The sequence below is a fragment of the Ranitomeya imitator genome, chromosome 6, assembly GCF_032444005.1.
Source record: "Ranitomeya imitator isolate aRanImi1 chromosome 6, aRanImi1.pri, whole genome shotgun sequence".
NCBI lineage: Eukaryota > Metazoa > Chordata > Amphibia > Anura > Dendrobatidae > Ranitomeya > Ranitomeya imitator.
The window spans coordinates 540,921,537-540,933,821 of NC_091287.1; the positions used below are offsets into that span (position 1 = coordinate 540,921,537).

At 41.4% G+C, this 12,285-nt stretch overlaps 1 protein-coding gene across 1 annotated transcript in view; it reads right to left on the reverse strand.

Annotated features, from left to right (window-relative positions):
- The window catches only part of ZFAT (zinc finger and AT-hook domain containing), a 206,373-nt gene that overhangs the window by 121,213 nt on the left and 72,875 nt on the right, over positions 1 to 12,285 (reverse strand). The window contains exon 9 of the mRNA XM_069731946.1: positions 202 to 289. Coding sequence (XP_069588047.1) covers positions 202 to 289 — 88 coding nt within the window. The remainder of the gene's footprint in view (positions 1 to 201; positions 290 to 12,285) is intronic.

Consider the following 12,285-nt stretch of genomic DNA (forward strand, 5'->3'; position numbering starts at 1 on the left):
GAAGAACTGTACCACGTATCTAATTGGAAGCATTTGCTAATTACATACCTGGTATAGGATCTTGGCAATAGGAATTACCCTTTAATAGCTTTTTTCCCCCTAAGTTGTGCAGCTCAGAAATAGTAATTACTTAACAAAAATAAGAACATTTGTTTAAAAAAAAAAAAAAAGAAATATAATGCACCCTAGGATGTTTCTTACCGGGATGATTTGCCTTTATGTGAGATTTAATGAGGCGATCGTCTGAAAAGGATTTTTTACAGGCAGGGCAGGAATAAGTCTTTTTGACCTACAAGCAAAAAAAAAGATAAAAAAAGAGGAAAAATTAAAAGCACAATCAATAAAATTACACAATAATTGTGACTTATGAGCCTGCGAAAGCGGAGTATTGACCGGCCACTAATGTGATTGATGAAGCGGACGGATTTAGTGCAGGACTGGGTTTTCTTTTTTGTATCCTAATTACATTATAAAAAAAAAAAAAAATCTATTGGAAACAATTGGCGCTACAGAACTTTGTATAATTAGGAGGTGGCGTGAAATATAAAGGAAAAAAAAATAAAGAAAAATATAAAATATAAATAATATTGTGACGTCAGCAGGTCCTTGTAGCCCCGTACACGGCGAGGTGCGGCCTCCAGGGATCGCACTAGTCTCAAGCCCACAAGCTCATTACCCGGTTGCCAGTTTATCAAATCTCCTAAACCCTTTTTCGACCGGCCATTTCTGAGATGATCTGACCCAATTGTCTACTCATTACCATACGGCTTCCACTTGCTCATTTTTCCAGCGAATCTAAGCTCTAGTGTGGTAGTATAAACCGTGCACCTGAGAGCTGCGCATGCGCGATTTCCTCGGTTTTGAAGAGTGATCGGCTGCGTATGCAGCAGTCAACTGAGCGCAAGCACAAGATGCATGCGCATCCATCAGAGGTAGAGTAGCTGCATCAGCAGGCACCAAGAAAAAGAAAAAAAAAGGATAGCAAAAAACATTTCTATGGTTAACAAAAGGGTCCAAAAATTATCAATGTTTAAGAACAAAAATGCATTTGTCCCGCTCGAGAAAAGAAAATTTGTTTTCCGATTCTCGATTCATATTTTTTAAATAGTAACAAAGGGAATAATAAAGGGAACAACTCGGAACATCTGCCAGGAGCTATAATTGTGCTCATATTTTTTTTTTCTTTTTTTATTAAAAGTGACTCGACGTCTCCAGTTCTTCAAGTTTATGTCAAAATAAAAATAAATAATTAAAATAAATTAAAAAAAAAAAATAAAAAATAAATCACAAAACTCACAAAAAAGACTCCTACGAGAAAAAGAAAAACATTTTTGGTCTTGACCTTTTGTTTCTGCTTATTGGACTTGGTGCCAAATTCATCAAAAGTTGCATAAAATCTGAATGGTTTGTTGTAAATTACATTTTTTTTTCTGTGTTTTTTTTTGGTTATTGTTTTATTCCAGTAAAAAAAATGGCACAGTGCGCTCAATGAGCTTTAAAGTGTTGCATGTTAGCCATCAACTCTTCTCCATCTACACCTTTGGCCTGGGACAGCTCATAGAATCTCGCGGTTTTCAGTATCATCTCTATGCTGATGACACACAGATCTACATCTCTGGACCAGATATCACCTCCCTACTAACCAGAATCCCTCAATGTCTGTCCACTATTTCATCCTTCTTCTCCGATAGATTTCTGAAACTTAACATGGACAAAACAGAATTCATCATCTTTCCCCTATCTCACGCGACCCCCCAACGAATCTATCCATTACAGTAAATGGCTGCCCACTCTCCCCAGTCCCACAAGCTCGCTGCCTCGGGGTAATCCTTGACGCTGATCTCTCCTTCAAACCACATATCCAAAGCCCTTTCCACTTCCTGCCGACTTCAACTCAAAAATATTTCATGGATCCGTACATTCCTAAACCAAGAATCTGCAAAAACCCTAGTCCATGCCCTCATCATCTCTCGCCTCGACTACTGTAACCTCCTGCTCTGTGGCCTCCCCTCGAACACTCTTGCACCCCTCCAATCTATTCTAAACTCTGCTGCCCGACTAATCCACCTGTCCCCCCGCTATTCCCCGGCTTCTCCCCTCTGTCAATCCCTTCACTGGCTCCCCATTACCCAGAGACTCCAGTACAAAAGCCTAACCATGACGTACAAAGCCATCCACAACCTGTCTCCTCCATACATCTGTGACCTCGTCTCCCGGTACTTACCTGCACGCAACATCCGATCCTCACAAGATCTCCTTCTCTACTCCCCTCTTATCTCCTCTTCCCACAATCGCATACAAGATTTCTCTCGCGTATCACCCCTACTCTGGAACCCTCTGCCACAACATATCAGACTCTCACCACCATGGAAACCTTCAAAAAGAGCCTGAAGACCCACCTCTTCCGACAAGCCTACAACCTGCAGTAACCACCGATCGACCAAACCGCTGCACGACCAGCTCTATCCTCACCTACTGTGTCCTCACCCATCCCTTGTAGATTGTGAGCCCTCGCGGGCAGGGTCCTCTCTCCTCCTGTACCAGTTATGACTTGTATTGTTCAAGATTATTGTACTTGTTTTTTTTTATGTATACCCCTCCTCATATGTAAAGCGCCATGGAATAAATGGCGCAATAATAATAAAATAATAATAAATCAAATGTACTGTTGTGCAAAAATTAATTCACCGACAACATCTGGGTAATGAAAACAGCAAACATCAAAAAAATATCAAGAATATAACAACTATAATACTGCCCCCTATGTACAAGAATATACCTACTATAATACTGCTCCTATATACAAGAATATAACGACTATAATACTGCCCCTATGTACAAGAATATAACTACTATAATACTGCCCCTATGTACAAGAATATAACTACTATAATACTGCTCCTATGTACAAGAATATAACTACTATAATACTGCCCCAATGTACAATAATATAACTACTATAATACTGCTCCTATGTACAAGAATATAACTACTATAATACTGCTCCTATGTACAAGAATATAACTACTATAATACTGCTTCTATGTACAAGAATATAACTACTATAATACTGCTCCTATGTACAAGAATATAACTACTATAATACTGCCCCTATGTACAATAATATAACTACTATAATACTGCTCCTATGTACAAGAATATAACTACTATAATACTGCTCCTATGTACAAGAATATAACTACTATAATACTGCTTCTATGTACAAGAATATAACTACTATAATACTGCTTCTATGTACAATATAACTACTATAATACTGCTCCTATGTACAAGAATATAACTACTATAATACTGCTCCTATGTACAAGAATATAACTACTATAATACTGCTTCTATGTACAAGAATATAACTACTATAATACTGCTCCTATGTACAATATAACTACTATAATACTGCTCCTATGTACAAGAATATAAGTACTATAATACTGCTCCTATGTACAAGAATATAAGTACTATAATACTGCTCCTATGTACAAGAATATAAGTACTATAATACTGCTCCTATGTACAAGAATATAACTACTATAATACTGCTCCTATGTACAAGAATATAACTACTATAATACTGCTCCTATGTACAAGAATATAACTACTATAATACTGCTCCTATATACAAGAATATAACTACTATAATACTGCCCCTATGTACAAGAATATAACTACTATAATACTGCTCCTATATACAAGAATATAACTACTATAATACTGCTCCTATATACAAGAATATAACTACTATAATACTGCTCCTATGTACAAGAATATAACTACTATAATACTGCTCCTATATACAAGAATATAACTACTATAATACTGCCCCTATGTACAAGAATATAACTACTATAATACTGCTCCTATGTACAAGAATATAACTACTATAATACTGCTCCTATGTACAAGAATATAACTACTATAATACTGCCCCTATGTACAAGAAGATAACAACTATAATACTGCCCCTATGTAGAAGAATATAACTACTATAATACTGCTCCTATGTACAAGAATATAACTACTATAATACTGCTCCTATGTACAAGAATATAACTACTATAATACTGCCCCTATGTACAAGAATATAACTACTATAATACTGCCCCTATGTACAAGAAGATAACAACTATAATACTGCCCCTATGTAGAAGAATATAACTACTATAATACTGCTCCTATGTACAAGAATATAACTACTATAATACTGCTCCTATGTACAAGAATATAACTACTATAATACTGCCCCTATGTACAAGAATATAACTACTATAATACTGCCCCTATGTACAAGAAGATAACAACTATAATACTGCCCCTATGTAGAAGAATATAACTACTATAATACTGCTCCTATGTACAAGAATATAACTACTATAATACTGCCTCATATGTACGACAATATAACTACTATAATGCTGCTCCCTATAGTTAATAAGGTAAGTATAGTAATATAATGATGGCTACCAGCACCGCCTGACAGATCCGATGGGTGGTATTAGGGTTTTTTGGGTTCTTCATAGTTTTCTGCGTCTTTCAGACGTGAACTGACCCCAACTCTTCCAACTAGAATACTCTTTTGTAACGAGCGGATTCTTCATATAATGTTTCCATCCTCAATCTAGTAATTTATACAACCACTGGCAAAAATGATGGAATCACCGGCCTTGGAGGATGTTCATTTAGCTGTTTAATTTTGTAGAAAAAAAAACAGATCACAGACATGGCAAAAAACTAAATTAATTTCAAATGGCAACTTTCTAGCTTTAGTATTTTGTTGCACCACCTCTGGCTTTTATAACAGCTTGCAGTCTCTCAGGCGTGGACATAATGGGGGTCACACAGGACTCTTCACCAATCTGGCTCCATCTTTCCCTGATTGCTGTTCCCAGATCAGCTTTGCAGGTTGGATTCTTGTCATGGACCATTTTTTCAACTTCCACCAAGGATTTCCAATTGGATTGAGCTCCGGACTGTTTGCAGCCCATGACATTGACCTTATGGGTCTTTTTTCATGGAATGTTTTCACAGTTTTTGCTCTATGGCAGGATGCATTATCATCTTGAAAAATGATTTAATCATCCCCAAACATCCTTTCAATTGATGGGATAAGAAAAGTGTCCAAAATATCAACATAAACTTGTGCATTTATTGAAGATGTAATGGCAGCCATCTCCCCAGTGCCTTTACCTGACATGCAGCCCCATATCATCAATGACTGTGGAAATTTGCATGTTCTCTTCAGGCAGTCATCTTTATAAATCTCATTGGAACGGCACCAAACAAAAGTTCCAGCATCATCACTTTGCCCAATGCAGATTCATGATTCATCACTGAATATGACTTTCATCCAGTCATCCACAGTCCACGATTGTTTTTCCTTAGCCCATTGTAACCTTGTTTTTTTTTTGTTTAGGTGTTAATGATGGCTTTCATTTAGCTTTTCTGTATGTAAATCCCATTTCCTTTAGGCGGTTTCTTACAGTTCGGTCACAGACGTGGACTACAGTTTTCACCCATTGGTTCGTCATTTGTTTTGTTGTGCATTTCCTGTTTTGGAGACATATTGCTTTAAGTTTCCGGTCTTGACGCTTTGATGCTTTCCTTGATCTACCAGTATGTTTGCCTTTAACAACCTTCCCATGTTGTTTGTATTTGGTCCAGATTTTAGACACAGCTGACTGTGAACAACCAACATCTTTTGCAACATTGCGTGATGATTTACCCTCTTTTAAGAGTATGATAATCCTCTCCTTTGTTTCAATTGACATATCCCGTGTTGGAGCCATGATTGATGTCAGTCCACCTGGTGCAGCAGCTCTCCAAGGTGTGATCACTCCTTTTTAGATGCAGACTAACGAGCAGATCTAATTTGATGAAGGTGTTATTTTTGGGTATGAAAATTTACAGGGTGATTCCATAATTTTTTCCTCAGAATTGAGTGATTCCATAATTTTTTTCTCTATGCTTGGTTAAAAAAAAGTAACCATTACTGACTACCACATTTTTTGTTCTTGATTCCTTTTAATGTTTCTTAAAGTCAGAAAGTTGCCATTTGAAATGACTTTAGTTTTGTGCCATGTCTGTGATCTGCTTTCTTTCTACGAAATTAAACAACTGAATGAACATCCTCCAAGGCCGGTGATTCCATAATTTTTGCCAGGGGTTGTAGTAAAAAAGGATTGTGATGGTGGGATAAGTTATGCGGGTATCATTTTTGTGTATATTTCTATTTTACCGATTATCATGGCGTTCTCTTGTAGGATGAGTTATTTGCCAATTGATGAATTGCTGTTATTTGCCATCAGATATCAGCCCCCACAGTCCTGTTTTGTTATCTCTCCACAGGGTCAGTGAATAATGTTGTTTGCTAATATGCTAATGACATATTGACCTAGCTTGTTGAAACAATGACCCCTGTGACCCACCCCCCTAACCTGTGAATGAGGAGAGGGACTTGTAAATATCAGGGAGGTGACACACAGATCAGTCCTGTGTGGAATGATGATGTGAGCACAGCACATCAGAGAGAAGGGGAAGCATATGGACCATCTTTTTCCTCTGTCTGCTGGATTATTGGACTCATCTCCTTGGACATTTATCCGGTTACTGAACTGCATTCGGCTTCTGGACTATCTTATCCTTTGTGTGGTGGATTGTTTATGGACCTTTCGTGGTTTTGCCTAAAGGCCCCATCACACATAGCGACGCTGCAGCAATACCGACAACGATCCGGATCGCTGCAGCGTCGCTGTTTGATCGCTGGAGAGCTGTCACACAGACAGCTCTCCAGCGACCAACGATCCCGAGGTCCCCGGTAACCAGGGTAAACATCGGGTAACTAAGCGCAGGGCCGCGCTTAGTAACCCGATGTTTACCCAGGTTACCATCGTTAAAGTAAAAAAAAAAAAAACGCTACATACTTACCTACCGCTGTCTGTCCCCGGAGCTCTGCTTCTCTGGTCTGGCTGTGAGCACAGCGGCCGGAAAGCAGAGCGGTGACGTCACCGCTCTGCTTTCCGGCTGCCCGGCGCTCACAGCCAGAGCAGAGAAGCAGAGCGCCGGGGACAGACAGCGGTAGGTAAGTATGTAGCGTTTGGTTTTTTTTACTTTAACGATGGTAACCAGGGTAAACATCGGGTTACTAAGCGCGGCCCTGCGCTTAGTTACCCGATGTTTACCCTGGTTACCAGCGAAGACATCGCTGAATCGGCGTCACACACGCCGATTCAGCGTCACACACGCCGATTCAGCGATGTCAGCGGGACCTCAACGATCAAAAAATGGCCCAGGCCATTCCGACACGACCAGCGATCTCACAGCAGGGGCCTGATCGCTGGTACGTGTCACACATAGCGAGATCGCTACTGAGATCGCTGTTGCGTCACAAAACTTGTGACTCAGCAGCGATCTCGCTAGCGATCTCGCTATGTGTGACGGGGCCTTAAATAAAGGTCTTGGGATTGTTTACTATACTCTAGCTCTGTTGATTGTGTGATACCGGAGTAGGACCCTGTGACAAGGATCCACCGATTAGTTTCACTCGCCATGCATGGTGTCCTCAAAACAATTCTTGAAAAACTTCCAAAGCACAGAGGCGCCAATATTTATGCCACCAGAGTCTGGAATGCGCCCCCTCTTCCGGATGCATCAGATCCCATCACTTTGGAAATGCAAGAGAGAAGGGATAAACTTACAATAATGCAAATATCTCAAAAACATTTCTAGAATTCGCCCTTTTCTTAATTTCGACTCTGCAAAAACTCTTACTGTTTCACTTATTCATTCTCGTCTGGACTATTGTAACTCTCTACTAATCGGTCTCCCTCTTGCAAAACTCTCCCCGCTCCAATCTGTCCTGAATGCTGCTGCCAGGATCATATTCCTCACCAACCGTTACACCGATGCCTCTACCCTGTGCCAGTCATTACACTGGCTACCCATCCACTCCAGAATCCAGTACAAAACTACTACCCTCATCCACAAAGCACTCCATGGCTCTGCACCACCCTACATCTCCTCCCTGGTATCAGTCTACCACCCTACCCGTGCCCTCCGCTCCGCTAATGACCTCAGGTTAGCATCCTCAATAATCAGAACCTCCCATTCCCGTCTCCAAGACTTTACACGTGCTGCGCCGATTCTTTGGAATGCACTACCTAGGTTAATACGATTAATCCCCAATCCCCACAGTTTTAAGCGTGCCCTAAAAACTCATTTGTTCAGACTGGCCTACCGCCTCAGTGCATTAACCTAACGATCCCTGTGTGGCCTATTTATAATTAAAAAAAAAAAAGGTTCCTCGCATCATGTTCTCATACACTTTATGCAGTATTAGCCCTCTGTGTCTGTACTGCTACATACTTAGGCAGGTAACTGGTTCATGCAGCTTTACATGAACACCTGAGCCTTACACTATAGCCGGTCCGAATAACTAAAGCAATTGTTACCATCCACCTCTCGTGTCTCCCCTTTTCCTCATAGTTTGTAGCTTGCGAGCAGCAGGGCCCTCACTCCTCCTGGTATCTGTTTTGAACTGTATTTCTGTTATGCTGTAATGTCTATTGTCTGTACAAGTCCCCTCTATAATTTGTAAAGCGCTGCGGAATATGTTGGCGCTATATAAATAAAATTATTATTATTATTATTATTATAAATATTGTCTGGCTAGATGGCGGATGGATACGGCGGGCTGTCATCTAGTGATACATCCTCTGCGTTTTATTTACCAGACCCCCGTGGAGTCTACAATGAAAACCCATTTCAGACGCTTTCTATAGGAATAATGCAGGGGAGGCTTTGCCTCGGAGCAGCACGTTGCCAGTTTTATGCACCTACCCCGGAGGCGTACGGCTCGGCTACAATCTAGCAGTAGGGAAGCTGAATAATTGCATGCACTAAAAGTTTTAGCAGCATCTATAAATATATATCAGTGTACGCGGCTCTTCCCATAGAACACACACCTGGGTTTCTGGTCGCACATCATTAACGATGGCAGCGCTCGCTTCCTACAAGCACATTGCGGCCTTCACTGGAGCGTTAATGAGATGGACGGGCAAATCATCTGTCACCACGACGTGCGCCTGTGACGAAGGGCTTCATTAGATAGGATATGGCTGGGAGTTTACCGGGAGATGTGACCGCTCCGAAACGGCTGATTTCCAACATAGTTTTGCTTCCCCCATCTTGGTGGAAAGTTTTGGTTTTGACTACATAGACCTTCATATATACACTGCTCAAAAAAATAAAGGGAACACTAAAATACCACACCCTAGATATCTCTGAATGAAATATTCCAGTTGAAAATTTTTATTCATTGCATAGTGGAATGTGTTCATAAGAATAAAACATAACAATTATCAATGTAAATCAAAATGAATATCCCACGGAGGTCTGGAGCTGGAATGATACTCAAAATCAAAGCGGAAAATGAAGTTACAGGCTGATCCAACTTCAGTGGAAATGCCTCACGACAAGCAAAAGATGCTCAGAATTGTGTGTGGCCTCCACGTGCCTGTATGACCTCCCTACAACGCCTGGGCATGCTCCTGATGAGGAAGCGGATGGTCTCCTGAGGGATCTCCTCCCAGACCTGGACTAAAGCATCCGACAGCTACTGGACAGTCTGTGGTGCAATGTGACGTTGGTGGATGGAGCGAGACATGGTGTCCCAGATGTGCTTAATCGGATTCAGATCTGGGGAACGGGCGGGTCAGTCCAAAGCTTCAATGCCTTCATCTTGCAGAAACTGCTGACATACTCCAGCCACATGAGCTCTGCCATTGTCCTGCATTAGGAGGAACCCAGGGCCAACCGCACCAGCATATGGTCTCACAAGGGTATGAGGATCTCGGTACCTAATAGCAGTCAGGCTGCCTCTGGCGAGCACATAGAGGGCTGCGCGGCCCTCCAAAGAAATGCCACCCCACACCATTACTGACCCACTGCCAAACCGGTCTTGCTGAAGGATGCTGCAGGCAGCAGATCGCTCTCCACGGCATCTCCAGACTCTGTCACGATTGTCACATGTGCTCAGTGTAAACCTGCTTTCATCTGTGAAGAGCACAGGGCGCCAGTGGTGAATTTGCCAATCATGGTGGTCTGTAGCAAATGCCAAGCGTCCTGCATGGTTCTGGGCTGTGAGCACAACGCCCATCTGTGGACGTCGGGCACTCAGACCATCCTCATGGAGTCGGTTTCTAACCGTTTGTGCAGACACATGCACATTTGTGGCCTGCTGAAGGTCATTTTGCAGGGCTCTGGCAGTGCTCCTCCTGTTCCTCCTTGCACAAAGGAGGAGGTAGCGGTCATGCTGCTGGGTTGTTGCCCCCTTACGGCCCCCTCCATGTCTCCTGGTGTACTGGCCTGTGTCCTGGTAGCGCCTTCAGCCTCTGGTCACTACGCTGACAGACACAGCAAACCTTCTTGCCACAGCTCGCATTGATGTGCCATCCTGGATGAGCTGCACTACCTGAGCCACTTGTGTAGGTTGTAGAGTCCTTCTCATGCTACCACGAGTGTAAAAGCACAACCAACATTCTAAAGTGACCAAAATATCAGCCAGAAAGCATCGGTACTGGGATGTCGTCTGTAGTCCCCATCTGCAGAACCACTCCTTTATTGAGGGTGTCTTGATAATTGCCAATAATTTCCATCTGTTGTCTATTCCATTTGCACAACAGCATGTGAAATTGATTGTCAATCAGTGTTGCTTCCTAAGTGGACAGTTTGATTTAACAGAAGTTTGATTTACTTGGAGTTATATTCTGTTAAGTGTTCCCTTTATTTTTTTAGCACTGTATATTTAAACCCGGATGCTTCATTTTGATCACCCAGGCACAGATAGTACTGCCACTCTGTCTCTATCTAACTCTCTGGTCCGGGGGTCTATCGGATCTCTAAAGTACGTGCATCACGTTCCATACTTAAAACATGAATGGGGCATTAGAGAGAGACAAAAACAAAGAGCAAAATAAGATAGTAGTAGAAACACTTGAGCAACACTATCTGTGCCTACAAGGCTCAGGATAGATGGAGGGACAATACTGCCTCCATCTCTCCATGTAAATGTTACAGCCAAATGCACTGCTTCCTTCATAACTTTCTCTATAAACATAGGAGAACATAGTACATAGCCTATCAGCTAACCTCAGAATAGGATGTAGGCACTGATAGTACTGCCTCCCTGTCTCAACCTATGATATTTACACAACTCTCGAATGTGAAAAATCAGCAGGAACAAATATATGTATCACCTTTTTTTCCCCATCTGTCATTAAGTATACAGGACAATGTCATTCACATAGCGCCCAGTCTTCCTCCCAGAGTCTACCCACTAGCAAGGAAAAATACTAAAAATGGAATGGTTTTGGAAAGCCTTAATATGTCTTGTGATGAGGTGAAGGTGATGATGGCAGCGTATTGTGCAGAGGAAACAATAATACCACACATAAATGCGGAGTCCTGATGAGCAAGAAAGCGGAAACGAAAGGAAAGCGCACAACTTGTATTTTGTGTTAGTTTATTGTGTGGCATTTTTGGTAGTTATTTTTCACCATTCTGGCATAGACTACATACATATATATATATATACACAGTACAGACCAAAAGTTTGGACACACCTTCTCATTTAAAGATTTTTCTGTATTTTCATGACTATGAGAATTGTACATTCACACTGAAGGCATCAAAACTATGAATTAACACATGTGGAATTATATACTTTACAAAAAAGTGTGAAACAACTGAAATTATGTCTAATATTCTAGGTTCTTCAAAGTAGCCACCTTTTGCTTTGATTACTGCTTTGCACACTCTTGGCATTCTCTTGATGCGCTTCAAGAGGTAGTCACCGGGAATGGTTTTCACTTCACAGATGTGCCCTGTCAGGTTTAATAAGTGGGATTTATTGCCTTATAAATGGGGTTGGGACCATCAGTTGTGTTGTGCAGAAGTCTGGTGGATACACAGCTGATAGTTCTGCTGAATAGACTGTTAGAATTTGTATTATGGCAAGAAAAAAGCAGCTAAGTAAAGAAAAACATGTGGCCTTCATTACTGTAAGAAATGAAGGTCAGTCAGTCTGAAAAATTGGGAAAACTTTGAAAGCGTCCCCAAGTGCAGTGGCAAAAACCATCAAGCGCTACAAAGAAACTGGCTCACATGAGGACTGCCCCAGGAAAGGAAGACCAAGAGTCACCTCTGCTTCTGAGGATAAGTTTATCCGAGTCCCCAGCCTCAGAAATCACAGGTTAACAGCAGCTCAGATTAGAG